This window comes from Equus caballus, chromosome 7, assembly GCF_041296265.1.
Source record: "Equus caballus isolate H_3958 breed thoroughbred chromosome 7, TB-T2T, whole genome shotgun sequence".
In the NCBI taxonomy this organism is placed as follows: Eukaryota; Metazoa; Chordata; class Mammalia; order Perissodactyla; family Equidae; genus Equus; species Equus caballus.
In genome coordinates this window covers 52,053,089-52,070,876 of record NC_091690.1, presented here as the reverse complement: position 1 = coordinate 52,070,876, position 17,788 = coordinate 52,053,089, and the positions used below count along the sequence as shown (strand labels likewise).

The 17,788-nt window shown below is 64.3% G+C and overlaps 3 protein-coding genes across 3 annotated transcripts; 1 reads left to right on the top strand and 2 right to left on the bottom strand.

Annotated features, from left to right (window-relative positions):
* Window positions 1-1,034: 1,034 nt before the first annotated feature.
* ICAM5 (intercellular adhesion molecule 5) lies at window positions 1,035-7,968 on the top strand. Its single transcript, XM_023645444.2, has 11 exons — window positions 1,035-1,535; window positions 2,486-2,755; window positions 2,948-3,268; window positions 3,496-3,783; window positions 4,166-4,420; window positions 4,554-4,802; window positions 5,261-5,503; window positions 5,592-5,870; window positions 5,953-6,192; window positions 6,570-6,836; window positions 7,537-7,968. Exons 1-11 carry the CDS (start codon window positions 1,454-1,456, stop codon window positions 7,812-7,814), a joined length of 2,772 nt encoding a protein of 923 aa, XP_023501212.1. The 5' UTR covers window positions 1,035-1,453; the 3' UTR covers window positions 7,815-7,968.
* A 2,517-nt stretch (window positions 7,969-10,485) lies between these two features.
* Window positions 10,486-13,401, bottom strand: ZGLP1 (zinc finger GATA like protein 1). Its single transcript, XM_023645443.2, has 5 exons — window positions 12,765-13,401; window positions 12,154-12,528; window positions 11,478-11,563; window positions 11,092-11,185; window positions 10,486-10,920 (listed from the first exon to the last, which is right to left on the bottom strand). The coding sequence occupies exons 1-5, from the start codon at window positions 13,259-13,261 to the stop codon at window positions 10,791-10,793; spliced, it is 1,182 nt and encodes a 393-aa protein (XP_023501211.1). The 5' UTR covers window positions 13,262-13,401; the 3' UTR covers window positions 10,486-10,790.
* Window positions 13,347-17,657, bottom strand: FDX2 (ferredoxin 2). The gene is made up of 5 exons (XM_023646238.2): window positions 17,466-17,657; window positions 17,326-17,380; window positions 17,030-17,136; window positions 13,946-14,033; window positions 13,347-13,763 (listed from the first exon to the last, which is right to left on the bottom strand). The coding sequence occupies exons 1-5, from the start codon at window positions 17,608-17,610 to the stop codon at window positions 13,607-13,609; spliced, it is 552 nt and encodes a 183-aa protein (XP_023502006.2). The 5' UTR covers window positions 17,611-17,657; the 3' UTR covers window positions 13,347-13,606.
* Between the last annotated feature and the right edge of the window lie 131 nt (window positions 17,658-17,788).

The window sequence follows — 17,788 nt, the reverse complement described above, 5'->3', positions numbered from 1 at the left end:
CTTGGCCTGGCCTCAATCTCTTTCTCCAAATTCTCGGTCTCCCTAAGGGGCCCTGAGGGGTCCTCGCTCTGGTCCCCCTGGGGTCCCCGGAGCTCCGATCCCTCTGCATTCCCAGCCGGTGTAGTGTAACCTCTCCTGCGGGCGCTATGGGTGCGGAGCAGTGGGAAAAGCCCGGGCCCTGGAGCGCTTCGGGCTGGGGGAGGGCTGTTTCTCGGGATGGCTTTTCCTGATTGGCTCCGCCGCCAGCAAGCAGCGGCTCTGATTGGATGTTAAGTTTCCTTTCCCATCCCCCCCTCCGCTTTAGACCCCGCACTTTCGTGGAGCACACGGGTGGGAGAGCACGGATCCCCAAGGGTCACCATCAGCGCTGGGAGTAAGAACACAAATGGGTGGGGCCCCATGGACCCATGTAGTGACTGCGGGGAAGGAGCAATCAGATGGTCCACGTGGGATGTCACAGACTCGCGTCCTAGCAACGTCCTGATAGTCACCGGGCCTGGTGGGCACGTGAAGGGGGGTGTCAAAGCTTGCGGCCTGGCTGCGGGGTCAAAAGTGTCACCGTTGGTCCCTTGGTCTCGCGTGGACATAGAATCCGGGCCCGCACTGGATGCGCGGCAGTGCCCCCGCGGTCCAGGACCCCGCCCGCCGCACAGAAAGGGGATTCGGGACGCTCTCTGGCTGCTCGCGCTCACACACGCCGCGTAGACACGTGCCCGCTGCACGCTGGGTAAATACAGACCCAGAGGCGAGCGGACCCTAATTTAGACGCCCGGGAACGCTGCGCGCACGCACACGTGTCTCCGACTCGCTGGCACCTTCGTCTCCGCCCCCTCTGTCGCGTGCGGGGGCGGAGCCGGAGGGGGACGAGGGGCGTGGCTGTACCCTCAGCTCTCCTGGGTCAAAAGGGGAAGGATGAGCGAGCGAGGCATCCTCACACCCGCCCCCAGCGCTATGCCGGCCCCATCCTGCGCTTCCCAAATCTCTCCCAGCCCACAAATCAGTCCCCGCCCCGAGCGGCGCTGGTGGGAGGAGCTAAGTCTGGGGGCGGAGCTCGGACTCCGGCTCATTATCATAGCATCTCAGCTAGGGATGGGGTGGGGGTTTGAGAAGGGCAACCCAGCATCCCCGACCTCCGCGTTGCCGCCGGGGATGACGCGAGAGCGCGCGTCCGCCCCCAGAAGGCTCCGGGAGACGGGGTCGGCCTCCGTGTAGACCCCGGGGGTCTCTCGCTCCTGCCAGCACGCCTTCACCAAGGCCGAGAGCCTGGCGCACGCTCGCCCTCCCGCCCCCCCGCCGCCTCTGCCGCCGCCCCCTCCTTGGAAACCAAGTTACCAACGTTAAACCAATCCCCGAGCGCAAGTCTGCCTCCTCCACACCCCACCCGCCGCGCCGTCCTCTAGCCCAGCTCTGCGCTCGCGCTCCCCTCGCCTCCTGCGCTTCCCCCGCGGCGGCGATGCCAGGGCCCTCGCCAGGGCTGCGCCGGGCGCTGCTCGGTCTCTGGGCTGCCCTGGGCCTGGGGCTCCTCGGCCTCTCAGGTAAGAGCCTGTCCCTGCTCAAGGTGGACAGGGCGGGGGCGGAGTTCGGGGATCAGAGAAGCGGCCGCAAGCCCCTCCCTGCTCCGCCCTCGCCTCGCTCCCACGCTTCTGCTCCCACCTTGAGCTCCGGGCGTTCTCCTCTATCCCTCTGGCCCCCAAGACACAGCGGAGACCCAGCTTCCCGCCTCCTCGCTCGCCTAGGTCTCTACCCTCCCCTCTTCGAGATCCCGAGTGCTCTCCCGCGCCCAGCCTCGCGCCCTGGAGACCCCATGTTTCCCTTCTCCCCTTCCGGGGTACCTCCTCACGCTCTGCTTTGCACCATAGCCCACGGGCTGGCATCTTCCCCACTCGCGAGCCGCGAAGACCCCATCTCCCCACCTGCCGTGACTCAGAGGCGCCGTTCCCGCTCTACCCCGAGCCTTGGCAACCGAGTCCCTTGGCTGTTCCCGCGGTTCCTTCCAGGAGCCCAGCCCCGCGTCCTCTTTCCGTGTTCTTCACCCGGGTTTGGGGTCCTCACTTATCTTTCACTCAGCCTCATCTCTCCTTTGCCCTCGCCTCAACCTCAGTCTCCTCCTCTCCCTGCGAGAACCTGAGAACCCGTTCGTTCCACTTCCCCCACCCGGGGTCCCCTCCTCCCAGCGTGGCTGTGTGCGTCCAAGACCCCATTTTTCCTCTCATCTCCCCCTCCCCCCATGCTTTCCCATCACTCCATGGGCACCTTGGAGACCAGGGCTCTCCATGGGACAGGGCTGCCATGTCCCAGGGACACCCTCGAGGTTTGGATCCTGGGAGCGCGCCTCCAAACCTGAGGCCTGGGCAGGACGCGGGACTCCTGAGTCCTTCCCTGCTTGCGACCTCTGATCATTCCCCGGAAATCCCTGGCTCGGCATAGGGGCGCTAAGATGCCAGGGAGGTGGCTCCCCAGGCTGAGCCCGCGTTTCCCCGGGCAGCGGTCGCGCAGGAGCCCTTCTGGGCGGACCTGCAGCCCCGCGTGGCGCTCGTGGAGCGCGGGGGATCGCTGTGGCTGAACTGCAGCACCAACTGCCCACGGCCCGAGCGCGGTGGCTTGGAGACCTCTCTGCGCCGGAATGGGACCCAGAGGGGTTTGCGGTGGCTGGCGCGGCAGCTGGTGGACATCCGCGAGCCGGAGACTCAGCCCGTTTGCTTCTTCCGCTGCGCGCGGCGCACGCTGCAGGCGCGTGGGCTCATTCGCACTTTTCGTGAGTTCACAGCGGCCACGCTCCTACTCCACGACGTTCCCTCCTCTCCAGGCCCCGCCCCCTGGGTCACTGGGTCCTCCCCTTCAGGCCCCACCTTCTGGATCCCCATGCCCTCCCCTCCCGGCCCTGGGGTTCCCCGCGGCGTCCAGCTGAGCCTCGGCGTTTCCAAGAGCGGTGGTTCCCCCCTTGCAGAGCGGCCGGATCGCGTAGAGCTGGTGCCGCTGCCTGCCTGGCAGCCTGTGGGCGAGAACTTCACCCTGAGCTGTCGGGTCCCAGGCGCCGGGCCTCGCGCGAGCCTCACATTGACGCTGCTGCGGGGCGCCCAGGAGCTGATCCGCCGCAGCTTCGCCGGGGAGCCACCCCGAGCGCGGGGCGCGGTGCTCACGGCCACGGTGCTGGCGCGGAGGGAGGACCATGGGGCCAATTTCTCGTGCCGCGCCGAGCTGGACCTGCGGCCGCACGGCCTGGGGCTGTTTGAAAACATCTCGGCCCCCAGAGAGCTCCGCACCTTCGGTGAGTGGGTGTGGGGAGGACAAGGGGACCAAATGGGGTCGAGCTGGCGTTTCACAAGTTTGGAGGCAGAGCAATCTGAATTCTAATCCTTACTTCAACACTCACCAGCTGGAAGTTGTTTTCCTGTTTGTGCCTTGAGGATGAATTGATACGATAGTGCGTGTACAACGCTTAGTACCTATTGAGGGCTCAACACCGAAGTCCAAGTTTTGTTCTTTGACCCCCAGCCCTGTCTCCGGACGCCCCGCGCCTCGCTGCCCCCCGGCTCTTGGAAGTGGGCTCAGAAAGACCCGTGAGCTGCGCCCTGGACGGGCTGTTTCCGGCCTGGGAGGCCGGGGTCTACCTGGCGCTGGGGGACCAGAGGTTGAGTCCAGATGTCACCCTCGAGGGGGATGCGCTCATGGCCACTGCCACAGCCACAGCGAGCGCAGAGCAGGAGGGCGCCAGGCAGCTGGTCTGCAGCGTGACCTTGGGGGGCGAGAGCCGGGAGACCCGGGAGAACATGACTGTCTACAGTAAGAGGGGGTGAAGGGGGACCTCCGCCCCTCGCGGGTGGAGCCAGAGGAACGTGGAGGCGGGGCAAGGAGTGGGCGGGGCCCTCGTGGCGGGATGGGCGGGGCCCGAGAGTCGGGGCGGGGCAGAAGGAGGACTGAGACTGGATAGCTGGAGAGGCGGAGTCTGAGTCGCCCCAAGGGGAAGGTCGCAAACCCCTCGAGGCTGCCGAGGGATGTGGCCTGGCCACCTCAAGGGGGCTGGGCGCGAGGGGGCGGAGCCTGAGCTGCCCGAAAGGCGGGGCACGGTCCCCAAGGTTTGGCTGCAGCGCGGGGAGGGTCCGGGCGGATCCGGGGCACCCTTGACCGGCAGGAGGGGCGTGGTCAGTGGATGCCCCGCCCCCAGGCTTCCCGGCGCCGCTCCTGACCCTGAGCGAGCCCAGCGTCCCCGAGGGGAAGATGGTGACAGTAACCTGCGCGGCGGGGGCCCGAGCCCTGGTCACGCTCGACGGAGTTCCAGCCGCGTTCCCAGGGCAGCCCGCCCAGCTCCAGGTAAACGCCACCGAGGACGACGACAGGCGCAGCTTCTTCTGCGACGCCACCCTCGAGGTGGACGGGGAAACCCTGAGCAAGAACGACAGCGCAGAGCTGCGCGTCCTATGTGAGTTGGGCTTTAACCTCTCGCCTCCCTCCTTGTGATCTCCAACGACTTGCCCGGTCCCCGGCCGTGTCGCGGAAGTGGGCCCAGTGCTCACCTCTAGCATCTCTGCATCCCACGCCCCTGCCCGCCGCAGACGCCCCCCGGCTGGACGACTCGGACTGTCCCAGGAGCTGGACGTGGCCGGAGGGCCCGGAGCAGACGCTGCGCTGCGAGGCCCGCGGAAACCCAGCGCCCTCGGTGCACTGCGCGCGGACCGACGGCGGGGCCGTGCTGGCGCTGGGCCTGCTGGGCCCCGTCACCCGCGCGCTCGCCGGCACTTACCGCTGCACCGCGTCCAACGCCCAGGGCGAGACGGTCAAGGACGTGACGCTGACGGTGGAGTGTGAGTGGGGGTGCGCGGGGCGCATCTCTGGATCTTGGCGTCTAGGGGTGGCCAGCCTCCAGGGAAGAGTGGGAGCAGGGCCTGAGCGGTGCCTTGGGGCGGGATTTCGGGAAAGAGAAGAGAATGGAGAGCGGGACTCGGGGAGGATCTCGCAGGAGGATGGAGGGAAGAGGTAGGCGTGTCCATAGGGGCGTGGGGCGTGGCTTTTGGGCGGAGTCTTCCAAAGGCGGGCGTTCCAAGCCGCCTGGCAATTTTTAGGCCCAAGATTGCGGGAGGGTGCTGTGGGCGCCTTGTAAGAATCAGAAACAGGGTTTGACTGGCGCGACCTCTTTGGTTCGGCGTCCCCGTGCAGGGCATAGCCTGCCCAACTCTTGGTGGCCCTCCTGGGACGGTAAAGAGGATCCAAGGACGTCAGGCTGGTCCCCAAACCTCAAACCCAACCACGCTCCCTCCTCCAGATGCGCCTGCGCTGGACAGCGTGGGCTGCCCGGAACGCATCACCTGGCTGGAAGGAACGGAGGCCTCGCTGAGCTGCGTGGCCCACGGGGTCCCGCCGCCCAACGTGAGCTGCGTGCGCTCGGGGGAGGCCCGAGTCATCGAGGGCCTGCTGCACGTGGCCCGGGAGCACGCGGGCACGTACCGCTGCGAAGCCACCAACGCTCGAGGCTCTGCGGCCAAGAATGTGGCTGTCACGGTGGAATGTGAGTGAGGGCAGCACGGGACGAGATGGGGTACGTCGGGATGCCCCTGGCCTGACTTCCGGGCCCTGTGTGACCTTCTGCTCCCCAGACGGACCCAGTTTTGAGGAGCTGGGCTGCCCCAGCAATTGGACGTGGGTGGAAGGAGCCGGGCGGCTGTTTTCCTGTGAGGTGGATGGGAAACCACAGCCACAAGTGGAGTGCGTCGGCTCCGGAGGCAGCAGCGAGGGGGTCCTGCTGCCGCTGGCCCCCCCAGACTCTAGTCCCAGAGCTCCCAGCATCCCTAGCCACCTGGCACCCGGCATCTACATCTGTAACGCCACCAACCGGCACGGCTCCAGGGTCAAGACGGTCGCCGTGAGCTCGGAGTGTGAGCGGGGCCCAGGCGGGCTGGGAGTGGGGGGTGCCGGGGGCCGTGCCCCTCCCTGACGCCCCCCGTGATGGCTTTGCAGCGGCGCCGCAAATGGATGAGTCCACCTGCCCAAGTCACCAGACGTGGCTGGAAGGAACCGAGGCTGAGGCGCTGGCCTGCGCCGCCCGGGGTCGACCCTCCCCACAGGTGCGCTGCTCCCGGGAGGGCGCGCCGCGACCTCAGCGGCTGCGCGTGTCCCGAGAGGATGCGGGCACCTACCGCTGCCTGGCCACCAACGCGCATGGCACGGACGCCCGGACCGTCACGGTGGGCGTGGAATGTGAGTGGGGACGGCACCAGATAGAGCACTGTCGGTCTCCAGGGAAATTCAAGGGCTCCTCCCTCAGTCCCATTCTCAGGGACAAGGAATCCCGGGCAATGACAAGTCCAGCCAGCAGGAGCCCAGCCTCCCTCAAATTCGGAGTCAAAAGGGCACGGGCGCGGGTCCCCAGCTTCTCCCATTCGGTGGAGCGGGGCGCGGGATTTCAGCCCCCACAACAGCCCGATTGTTCCGGAGGTGGCTCTGATGGCAGGCAGGACGCTCCCCTGCCCATCCCAGAAGGGGTGGTCTCATTGTGGTGGGCGGAAGGGGGGGTCACTTGGTCGGCGGCTGGGCGGGCGGCGCTGAGCCCGCCTCCAACCTCCTGTCGCCTGCAGACCGGCCGGTGGTGGCCGAGCTGGCCGCCTCCCCTCCGGGCGGTGTGCGGCCAGGCGGGAACTTCACCTTGACCTGCCGCGCTGAGGCCTGGCCCCCAGCCCAGATCAGCTGGCGCGCGCCCCCGGGAGCGCTCAACATCGGCCTGTCGAGCAACAACAGCACGCTGAGCGTGGCCGGCGCCCTGGGCAGCCACGGCGGCGAGTACGAGTGCGCGGCCACCAACGCGCACGGGCGCCACGCGCGGCGCATCACCGTGCGCGTGGCTGGTAAGTGGCAGCTGGGGGGCGGGGCGAGGGAGCTGCAGGGGGCGTGACCTGCGCCTTGGGGCTCGGGACCCGTCCCTGCCCCCCGCTCAGTCCCCACAGACCAGCCTGAAGGGGGCTAGGGGAGAAGCGAGGGGCGCCCTGACGGGTGGCGCTGTTGATGGCGGGTTAGGGTGGGAGGCGGAGGGAGCGGACGCACTCAGGAGGAGGGACACGCCAGGGCTGGGACAGCTGTGGGAAGGGACTGTTAACTGGGGGGCGGTACTGCCTGGTGGAGGCGTGATCCAGTTCACCCTCCACTGTGTCTCTATGGAGAAGGGAGGTTGGAGAGGGTCCAAGGTCAGTGGATGGGGCGTGGGGGCCCCCAACTAGACCTCTTGCCCACTTCGTGTATCTCTGGGGGTGGGGTCCTTCTGGGATGAAGGAATGACCCGGTCCTCATCGTTTTGAGGGTCAAGAGAGTTGAGTGACTCGTGGGGACCTCTGTGTCTAGGGGCTTATATCCCCATGTGCGGACCTGGGGTCGCACCAGCGCTGGGAGTGGCCTTCCTGGGGTGTCTCCTTTCCCCCAGGGTGGGACTCTGAGTTCCCAGGGGCTCGTGCCTGTGGGGAGGGGACAGAGGTGGCCCCGGTTGGCATCTCGTCGGGGCGGGGTGGGGGACCGGGAGCTCGTCCACCCTCTTTGAGGGTCTCCCCCCCGCAGGGCCGTGGCTGTGGGTCGCCGTGGGCGGCGCGGCTGGGGGCGCTGCGCTGCTGGCCGCGGGGGCCGGCCTGGCCTTCTACGTGCGCTCCACCGCCTGCAAGAAGGGCGAGTACAACGTGCAGGAGGCCGAGAGCTCGGGCGAGGCCGTGTGTCTCAACGGCGCGGGTGGCGGCGCGGCCGGGGGCTCGGGCGCTGAGGCGGGAACAGAGGCTGCGGGCAGCGCGGAGGAGGCGCCGGCGGAGGGCGAGGTCTTCGCCATCCAGCTGACATCAGCGTGAGCCCGCTCCCCAATCCCCGCGGGCCGGGGGACGCCCCCCAGACGCACGCGGGGGCTTCTGTATCGTTTTATTTATTTATTTATTCGATTCCAGGGCGTCACCTCATTTTCCACCCACCCCCCCAAACCCTTTTAAATAAAGTTTTTATAAAGGACTCTCGACCCCTCTGCTTCGGTCTCTGCCATGTGGAAGCAGCCCGGGGTTTGGATCCCAACCTGGGGCCGGCCTGTGGCCCAGTGGTTAAGTTCGCCCGCTCTGCTTTGGTGGTCCAGGGTTTGCCAGTGTGGATCCTGGGCGTGGACCTACACACTGATTATCAAGCCAGGCTGTGGCCCCGTCCCTAAAGCTAGAATATATAACTATGTACTGGGGCTTTGGGGAGGAAATAAAAGAGGAAGATTGGCAACAGATGTTAGCTCAGGGCCAATCTTCCTTGCCAAAAAAAAAAAAAAAGTCCTTTTTGTTTTTGAGCGCTTGCTACAGGTCAGGCATCATCCACACCATCCTTTCAAGGAGTGACCTGAACAATGTTCTCTTGGTGCCCCATTTCCTGCTCTTAAGGACCCTTGAGCTGGGGCAGGGACCTCCCTCCTTCCTCCCTCTCCTTGTCGCTTATCTCTTCTGCCCAGCACTGTCCTCTGATCCGCTTCTCTTGTGGATGGGAGCCAGGGGCTTCCCCCAGGCCTGGCTCTGGGCCGAGCTGAGGCGGCCTTCCCAGGATGGGCAGAGCGCCCTTCCCAGGGGCGTGGGCACAGGGTCCCATCACCAGGATGGGTGAGAGAAAGACAGGGGCTACAGCTGGGTGTCAGCCCCCGGGGTGTCCCCCCTATTGAAGGGCGCACCCGTGCTCCAACCCCAATGCCTCCTCCACCCTGTGTCCATCACCGTGCCTCAGTTTACCCCAACCTGCCTTTCGACTTGGCCCATGGTGAGTCGGAACAGACGCACAGGGTGTCAGTCGCAACCCCCGCTGCACCCTCCTCCTCACCCCCCAGAGCAGAAGGAGCGAACAGCTGGGCCTCCCCGCCTGCCAGCCGCCTCCTCCTTGATGAAAGGAAGGAAGCGGCCGGGCCAGCTCCGTCCCATCGGCAGTCCCCCCGCTGGAAGGGGCCCAGCCAGTGCCCATGCCAGGTACAGAGGCAGCAAGGGACAGGTGGGGTGCAGCCCCCGACGTCCCACCGCTCCTGAATAACCTCTGGAGCCCACAAAGTCCTGCCAGCCACGGAGTCCTTGCTCTCGCCATTCCCTCTGGCTGTACCGGCCCCCAGCTCCTCACCCCTTAGTTTATTTTCTCTGTAGCACCGAACACAACTTGACATCCTGTTAGATATTTGACTGAATATTTGTTTACTGACACTCAAGAAGATTGGGCCCGCTAGACCAGGGATCTTCGCTGTATTCGCCACACAGTGTCCCCGTTAGGACCTGGCACACAGTAGTTGCTCAATAAATGGTGCATAAGTAGATTAAAACAGCCGTGAGTCTGCAGACACACAGTGAGGCCTTCCTGGGTTCGATGTATGTCCCCAAAGGGCGCCATCCTGGGCACTGGGGTGGCCTGTCATGGGCAGGGACAACAGGTGTGGTGGTGGCCTTGGACCTCTGAAGTCATGGTCCAGTAGGAGAGACGAATGTGAATGACATAACCCCGGGAGAATCGGAACTTCTGGTAGGTTCTAAGGGGGAGATCAGCAAGGGGCAGAAATAGAGCCTGATGTGGGGGAGGGGCGGGGGGGTTCTTTTCCAGGCTGGGCGCTTGGGGGAGGTCCTCTGACGAGGTGATGTTGGCGCTGAGTGCCCCCCCACCAGCGTCGAGAAGCGGCAGCTGTGGGAGATGTGGGGGAGGCTGCTCTGCCGAGGGAGGTGGGACCGAATGAGTCAGGGCTCCGAGGCCGTCGTCACAAGCTCACCCAGGAGACACGGAGGATCTCACAGGCTTGCCTTCCCCGGGCTGCGGCCCGGCAGGCCTCCCCCACCCCCACGGCAGGGCCCACCCCACCCTGGCTGCCTCCCACCCATCCTTGACTCCCCCTCCTCCCTCCCTCCCCGTGGGCGGGGACGCCTGGGTGCCTCGGTGACAGTGGCAGAGCCGAGCTCTGCCCAGGGCCCGGCTTCAGGCTGGGGACACCCTTTGGGAGGGTTAGACAGAGCTTGAAAGCGGGCAGGGGGGCATAGCAGGGACTGGTGTGCACAAGGAGGCGGCAGGTGACATTCTGCAGGCAGGGGGAGCTGACAGATGAAGGGCCCGCTGGGTGTGTATCACTGTGTCACCTGTGTGTCTGTTGACATGTGTGTATTGTGTCTGCGTCTAGCGACACGTGTCCGTCACCTATCAGTGGATGTGTGTCTGTCAACACACGTGTCTGTCTTGTGTGTGCTCTGTATCTGTGTTCGTCTCACGTGTCAGCGTGTGTGTGTCCATCTTGCGTGTGTCCGTGATTCTCCATGTGTCGTCTGTCCCTGTGTGTGATGGCTGGGACGTGTCCTTGTCTGGGACGGTGTCGTGACTGTGGCTCCTTCCTGGGGGGGTGGGGGTGGCCAGCGCCTGTCTATAGGACAGTGTGTGTGTGTGTCCCTCAGAAGCCCAGTGAGAAACCCGCTGCCCCAGTCCCAGGCTGGGGGACAGGCAAGGGAGGGCACACGAGGTGGCAGCACTGAGTCACAGCACTGCTTCTCTGAGAGGTTCAGCTCTTTATTGTCACTGCTGTTAACAATATGAGGATTGCAGCTCAGGGCCTTTCCCAAGGGCTCGGCCAAGCTGGATGGGAGCGGGGGCAGGGAGGGGGCCAGGGACCCCCTGAGTCAGGGGCTCTGGGGCCTGAGGCCTGGGTCTTCCACCTGGGGTCCCTGAACGGGGAGGAGGCAGCCTGGGGACCCCTCCAAACCCAGGTCTTCCTCCACTCCTGCTAGAAGGGCTTCTGTCCATTCTCTCCGTGGAGAAACTGAGGCAGGACAGGCTCATGGGTGACGAGCGGCTTAGCTTTCCTGAGTTGGGCCTGGGTGGGGGCTCAGGGACACCCCACACCTGCCACACAGCCTCTTGGGCTGGACATTTTTCCTGGGCACCAGCCAGCAGCTGGCGCACCGGGTGCCATATTTCTTGTACCTGGAGAAGGGGGACAAGAAACAGTCAGGATGCAGCGGGGGCCCAGAAACTGCCAAAAGGGGACCACCTTCCCCAAGGGCTGGGGGGGTTCTTCCTTCCCGATACCCCACGCTGGCCAAGTGTGGACTGCTCTGGGGCCCCCACCCCAGCCCCCTCCTCTGCCCTGGGCACCTGATGCCACAGGCGTTGCAGAGAGGGGTCCCGTCCTCGGCATCTCTCCAGAGAGGGGTCCTCTGGGTCCTGCAGGAAGCACAGCGTCGGGGCCCTGAAAGGACAGAGGTCAAAGGGTATGGGTCCGAGGCCCAGACCCGGCTCAGGAGGCCTGCATGGGGTGGAGCCCTTGGGCGGGGCTCCGGGCCCACCCTGGGTGTTGCTGGATCTCAGATGCAGAGAAAGGCAGGAAGGGAGACAGATGGCAAAGCTCGGCAGAGGAGGAAGCTGGGGGTGGGGGTGACTCAGCCTGAGTGGAGGGGGCAGGGAGCAGGATGGGGAGAAAGGCAAGGAGGGGAGGGAATTGGCCCCCGAATATTTATAGCTCCCGTGTGGCCAGGACTCACCCAGGGCCTCGCTGCCTCCTGAACTGGCCTCAGGGCCCCGGGCCGGGCCTGTCGGGGGAGGCTGGTGACGGCTGCTGCAGGCCGGGCTGGGGGGAGACACGGCGTTACCACTGGGGGACCTGCATCCCGGCCCAGACAGCCCCCCAAATGCAGATTGACTATCAAGGCATCAGGCATTCCCTCGAGGAGGCAGCTGCCGCCTGAAGGGCCTTGCCCCTCGTTAGTAATAATATTAATAATAATAATGATTATTATTTGAAGAAGCAGGAAGCCCAGGCTAGCCAGCCAGGTTCAATTCTCCCGTCCTTGCTGTGTGACCCCCGGACAAGAGATCGCACCCTCTGTGCCTGTTTCTGCATCTGTAAAATGGGCTTCACCGGGCTTCAAGGAGCCCATCGATGTCACGTGCAACTTGTTACCTCTTATTATTGATGTTGTTTCTGCCAAACGGCAGCCATTATCGTGACTGGAAAAAGTTACAGGTGCCTCAGTGGGGTCAGGCCCTGCTCACAGAGACGAGCCCCAGGCTCAGACGGGGATGTGAGTGGTGCAGAGCACCAGGGGCCGGGACGCCCCAGCCGAGGTCAGGCTCCCAGACGGGCCATTTCCAACGCAGGGCCCGCCCCGCTGTCATTAGGAACTGCATAGACGCGGCCCTGGGCCTCGCCAGCCCTACCTGAAGCTGGGTGTGATGTGCAGGCTGCAATCCGGCTTGATCTCAAACGTCAGGGTCACCCCCTGGAACCGGGGGTCCGCTTTCTCGGCCCCCCGCTGGGGGTGCGGCTGCTTCCGGGGCCTCCTCTCTGGTGTGGCCGGAGGGGCCGGGGGAGCCCCCGGGGACCCCAGGCTGCAGCATTGCGGACTGATCGGGGTCAGCACCTTCCAGGCATCCCTGGGCGGACTCGGGGGTCCCAGAGTCCCTAGGGCCTTGAGCTCCCAGCAGGGCCCCAGGGCAGGCTGGTCCGCGGGAGGGGGCTGGGCCAGCCCCTCCGCTGTCTCTTGGAGGAAGTGCAGGGCGCTGACGGAGTCCCCGCGTGCAGGCCAGAAGGACCTGGGGACAAGGGGCAGTGTGGTCACCCCCTTCCCTGGGCGGCACCCACACAGGCCTCCGAGGCACGGGGCAAGGGAAACCGCCTGGCCTCTGACCCCTACAAGACCCCAAGCGACCCTGGGGACCCCAATTTCCCTGTAAATACCAGGAACTAACATTGTGACCCCGGGATGACCCCTGGAACCAGAGGTCAACCGCAGGGCCAGGCTGAGGGAAGGGGCGGCCCCTCAACGCACCTGCCGCTGGGTCCGAGGCGGCCTGGGGGCCTCGGGTCCTGCCTGGCGGGGGGCGCCGGGGGCGGCTCGGGGTCCAGACAGGGCGGCGCCAGCAGCTCGCGCAGCATCCTCGAGAAGTCGGGGGCCGGCTCGGCCTCCATGGCGCTCCTGCCCTCCTCCCGCCGGCCCCGCCCCGCCAGGCCCACCGACGAGCCCCACCTGGGTCGGGGGCCCGCCGGCTGGGGGCGCTCTGGCCGAGGCTGCGAGGAGCCCCGGCGGGGGGCGGGGCCGCGGGGTCGGGCGCCTCCAGCCGGCGACGCCGAGCACTCGCTCCGAGCCACCCCGGGGCGGCCTCGTCCCCGGCTCCGCGCAGCCGCCTGCACAGCCCTGGCGGCCGCCGGCGGCCCGGACCCCCCGGACCCCTCGGCGGCTGCTCCCCACGTGGCCCTCAGGCTCGTGGCCCTCTCCTCCAGCAAGGAGGTCCCAGGCCCCTGCCTCAGCATCCCCGCCCGCCCCATCACTGTGGGAGGGGACAGCTGGGGGTCTGGAAGATGCACGTGTAGACCCCAGGGTCTGCCCCCCAAGGACACTCAAGATGCTGGCTGGAGGTCTGTGAGGAAGTTTTATTGACACTCCCATTGGATTCCACCGCTCGCCACACCCCCATTCTCGGGAGCTTGGGGGAGGCGGCCCCAGCGGGGGCCCTGTCCCCACCAGAGCCGGACACACATCTCTGTGGCCTCCTGGGTGCTTCCGACGTCTCTCTCAGGCCTGTCCGTGCTCTGGGCTGGGCTCGCAACGTGGCCTTTCCTCCAGTCCTGGCCGTGGCGCCATGGGTGTCCCAGAAGGGGCAGCTGCCCGTGTCAGTGGGGCTTGGGGACGTGGCCATCCACGTAGAAGTTCCTGGTGATCTTGGGCAGAGTGAATTCAGCCCCTTCCAGCTCGGGGGTCAGCACGATCTGGCAGCCCAGCCGGGAGTTCTCCTGGAGCAGGGGCGCCATGTCCAGCATGTCGTCCTCCCTGGGGCGCGGAGCACAGTGATTAGCAGGGGTCATGGGGAGAGCCCAGGGCCAGGCAGGGGCAGGCGGGTGGAGGCCAGGGGGAGGGGTCAGCAAAGCTGGGGTGCCCTGTGCTGCTGCCCGGGGGGACCGCTGGACCCCAAGAATGCACAGGCCCAGGCCTGCAGCTCAGCGCTTGCTCACCTCTCATCAGGGGGCGGCAGAAGGTCCAAGTGGTCCTCACTCACGTACACGTGGCAGGTGGAGCAGGCCAGAGACGCCTCACAGGCCCCTGGGGGAGCGAGTGAGGCAGCGCCGGTGAGGGGACGTCAGACAGAAGCCCTTTATTTCACCGCGCGCCCCTCCTCCCCCCTCCAGGGCCTGCGCACCCACCACGTGCCCCCGCACTCTGTCAGTCACTCAGCCAGCTGTCCCCTAGCCGCACAGAGGGTTTGCAAAGGGCTGTCGGGGGTCCCCTTTCCCAAGGACGCCCCAGCAGGCTGAGGCCCAGGCTGGGTACACGGACCTGCTCATGGGCACGGACTCGACTTCAAAAGCCGGGCCAGGTCCCTGGAGCCACTGAGCCCTTGCTGGGGCCCTCACTGTGCTAGGTGACTGTGTTCCCGCCCCCCTGCGGCTCCTGAAGGAGGGACCCACTCAGTCAGCACCAGGGGAAGGAGGGGAGGGGTCAGCGAGGAAGGATTCGAAAGACACAGAAGCTGAGGTTTTCTGCTTGTCCTCGGATACACTGACAACCTTGCGAGCGACCACTAAGAACGGCGCTTGGGGATGGTGTCCCCCTGGCCGGAAACCTTCCCAAAGGCTTTTTTTTTTTTTTTTTTTGAGGAAGATTAGCCCTGAGCTAACTGCTGCCAATCCTCCTCTTTTTTTTTGCTGAGGAAGACTGGCCCTGAGCTAACATCCATGCCCATCTTCCTCTACTTTACATGTGGGACGCCTACCACAGCATGGCGTGCCAAGCAGTGCCATGCCCACACCCGGGATCCCAACCAGGAACCCGGGGAGGCAGAAGTGGAACATGCAAACTTAACTGGCCGGCCCCTCCCAAAGGCTTTTCACAGCCAGAGTAAGGTCCAGACTCCTCCGCTCAGGCTCAGGTCCTCTCCCACCCCACTCACTCCACTTCAGCCACATCGGCCCCCTGCCCCACTCCAGCGCACCAAGCTTGTCCCCACCGCAGGACCTGTGCACCTGCTGTCCCCAGGGCCTGCAATGCTCCTCTCTCCACTCCTTCTGTGGCTAGATCCTTCTGGTCTTTGGGGACTCAGCTCAACTGTCCTCCAAGTACCCCCGTTCTTGTCCTTGCCCCACCTCGGTAACTCTTCAATTTCTGTACAGCATTTATCACAGTCTGAACTTACCATCTTTTTCTTTCTTTCTTTTTTTTTTTTTTTGGTGAGGAAGATTGGCCCTGAGCTAACATCTCTTGCCAATCTTCCTCTATTTTATGTGGGACCCACCACAGTGTGGCTTGACGAGCAGTGCTAGGTCTGTGCCTGGGATCCAAACCTGTGAACCCTGGGCCACCGAAGCAGAGCACATGAACTTAACCACTACGCTACCAGGCCGGCCCCTGAAGTTACCATCTTAATCTCTGGGTTAATCTCTGACCTGTGCCCCCTCAACCTGCTCTCCCCTCTCCACCCTCGGCGCTGAGCCGGACATGCTGTACACGGTCAGGAGACGTGTTATAAGGGACAGATTCCTCCTGTCTCTTTCAGACATGTTGACAATGGGGATGGAGCCGCCAGGCCACTCCTGGCCCAGCAGATGCTCCCTGTGGGACTCGGTGACTACTTTGCCCACCCTCCCCGTCTCCTGGGAGAAACTTGGCCTTGATGCTCCAAGTTGCCCCCGGCATCTTCCTTAGTCCTGTTTCCCAGCCCATTAGCCTTCTCATCCCAGGAGAGCGAGATCATCTAATATAACCGTCCCAGCGAGTCACTGCACACTAAACGTGCCAGGTAGCACTATGCTTGACACCTAACATCCTCCACAGCAACCCAGCGAGACAGGTACTGGATTCTCCCATTTTATAGATGCGGAAACAGAGGCTCAGAGATGCCAAGGCCCTTGCTCGGGGCCACACAGCCAGTAAGAGGCAAAATTTGGACACGGGCCACTTGCCTCTAAAACTCATGTTCCAACCTGTTTCCTGGACTGCCGGCCACTGGGTTCCAGAACAGAACCTGTGGGGGCTTCCAGGACATCTCCAGCCCTTCCAACGATTAAATCAGGCTCCCTCTGAAACGAACCCTGTACGATTTTTTTCATCCCACCCTTCCCAGTCGCTCATGAGATAAATACATGTTTCCTTGGGGGATCATTGTCCCCAGTAGGCTGACATTGGTGTGGAATGACAGGGACCTTATCTGCTGTGCACAGTGCTGCCTGGCACACGGCAGGTGGCCGATATTCCTAGAAGAGCAGGACAGATGAGTGGCTGATACAGGCTGGCTTTGAATTCACTTTTGCCACTTGCTGGACCCTGGACAATCTTAAGCCGGGGCTCAGTTTCCACATCTACACGACAAGATGACCCCCATCTCTGTAGCATTCAGTTGTCGTGGAGATTCAATCGGGGGAAAACGTGTTAACACGTTTCAGGTAACGTCTCCTATTACGATCTTTCCTTCAACAAACACACACTCAATACCTGTCACATCTAAATACCAGGACAAGCAACAGATAAGGGTGATCAAGGGGAACAGGTTTCTGATCTCATTCTGGAGAGAGACGACAAAAGGCACCCAAATAACGAGAAGAACTATGAAAACAATAAAACACACTGATGTGACAGAGGGAATGGGGCTTGGAGACTTTAGTGGGCTGAGGGGGATGACTATCAGGAAGATGACATTTACATCGAGACCTGAAGGATGAGAAGGAGCCAGAAGATCTGGTGGGAAAGCACTTCAGATGGTGGGTGCAGCAAATGCAAAGGCCCTGAGGCAGGAATGAACGTGGCTGCTGGAGGAACAGCAAGAAAGCCAGTGTGGCTAGAATACAGGGAGAAAGGAGGAAGACAATACGTGCTCCTGGAGGGCAGGAGTTCTGGTGACTTCTAGCAAACGCTCCATGAATAACTTTTGAGTGAATGAAGATGAAGAGCTGGACGGGGAGGAGTCTGCGGGGAGGAGTCTGGATTTTAACCATGTTTGGCGGGAAGCCATGGATGGGTCAAGGGGTGCACAGATATATCTGACTTGTGCGGTTTTTTTAACGAATGAATAAGGCCCTCCTCAATTCCCTGGGCCCGGCTCCCACCTTCCAGGTCCACCCCGTGGCGCTGGGCCAGGTGGAGGACATTGTCCCCGACTCTGCCGCTCACCGGAATCCGCTGGCCTGACCGGTCTACGAACACCACGTTGACCCTGGGGACAGATGGGGGTGCGGATGCCCAACGGGGTTCTGGGCCCAGGGACCCGGCGGAACCCAGGATTAGGAAGTCAGGGTTGGGGCTTGACGGACAGGGGAATAGGGTGACGCGGCAGAGGGACCCAGGGATGAGGCTGCAGGGCAAGGGCGGGACCGGAGGACCCTCGCGGGATGAGGACACTCACACGTCCCCGGGCCGCTCGGGGCCGCCGGCTTCCTCCTCCCCCGCCGGGCGCGAACCTGGAAAACACGGTTGGGTAAGCGGCCCCGCCCCGCCAGCGTCCGATGGGTTAACGCTGCCCGCCCCCCGAGGCACCCCGGATACCTGTCGCCCGGAATGTCCTGGTTGTCGCCGGTGCCGCCGCCTCGCCGAGCCCCCAAAAGCCCCCGGGCCGGCTCGCCCAGGCGCCCCTGGCCGCCCGCAGCAGGAACCCAGCATTCACCCCGCCCCAGGCCACGGAGGCGGCCATGACAGGCAGCACGTGACCTGGGCGCTGGGCATGCGCACTCGCGGCTACGCGAGCCCAGAGCCCGTAATCACCCGAATATAAGCGCCGCCGTTTGGGTGGGGCGTGTGAAGCACGTGCGCTGCGCAGCCTTGGGCGCACCAAGGCCCACCGGCCGTCCCAGACCTGCCACCCAGGCCCA

What these genes read in the sequence shown, in the direction of transcription:
- FDX2 (XM_023646238.2), bottom strand. Translation starts at nt 17,610, where the DNA reads ATGGCCGCCTCCGTGGCCTGGGGCGGGGTGAATGCTGGGTTCCTGCTG. An exon ending in CAGGACATTCCGGGCGACAG is followed by an intron (nt 17,381 to 17,465) that starts GTATCCGGGGTG and finishes CGTGTTTTCCAG; the next exon opens with GTTCGCGCCCGGCGGGGGAG. An exon ending in CTGCCGCCCCCTGATGAGAG is followed by an intron (nt 13,764 to 13,945) that starts GTGAGCAAGCGC and finishes TCCGCGCCCCAG; the next exon opens with GGAGGACGACATGCTGGACA.
- ZGLP1 (XM_023645443.2), bottom strand. Translation starts at nt 13,261, where the DNA reads ATGGGGCGGGCGGGGATGCTGAGGCAGGGGCCTGGGACCTCCTTGCTG. An exon ending in CACATCACACCCAGCTTCAG is followed by an intron (nt 11,564 to 12,153) that starts GTAGGGCTGGCG and finishes GTCTCCCCCCAG; the next exon opens with CCCGGCCTGCAGCAGCCGTC. An exon ending in AGGAGGCAGCGAGGCCCTGG is followed by an intron (nt 11,186 to 11,477) that starts GTGAGTCCTGGC and finishes CTGTCCTTTCAG; the next exon opens with GGCCCCGACGCTGTGCTTCC.
- ICAM5 (XM_023645444.2), top strand. Translation starts at nt 1,454, where the DNA reads ATGCCAGGGCCCTCGCCAGGGCTGCGCCGGGCGCTGCTCGGTCTCTGG. An exon ending in GGAGAACATGACTGTCTACA is followed by an intron (nt 3,784 to 4,165) that starts GTAAGAGGGGGT and finishes CCCCGCCCCCAG; the next exon opens with GCTTCCCGGCGCCGCTCCTG. An exon ending in GGTCGCCGTGAGCTCGGAGT is followed by an intron (nt 5,871 to 5,952) that starts GTGAGCGGGGCC and finishes ATGGCTTTGCAG; the next exon opens with CGGCGCCGCAAATGGATGAG.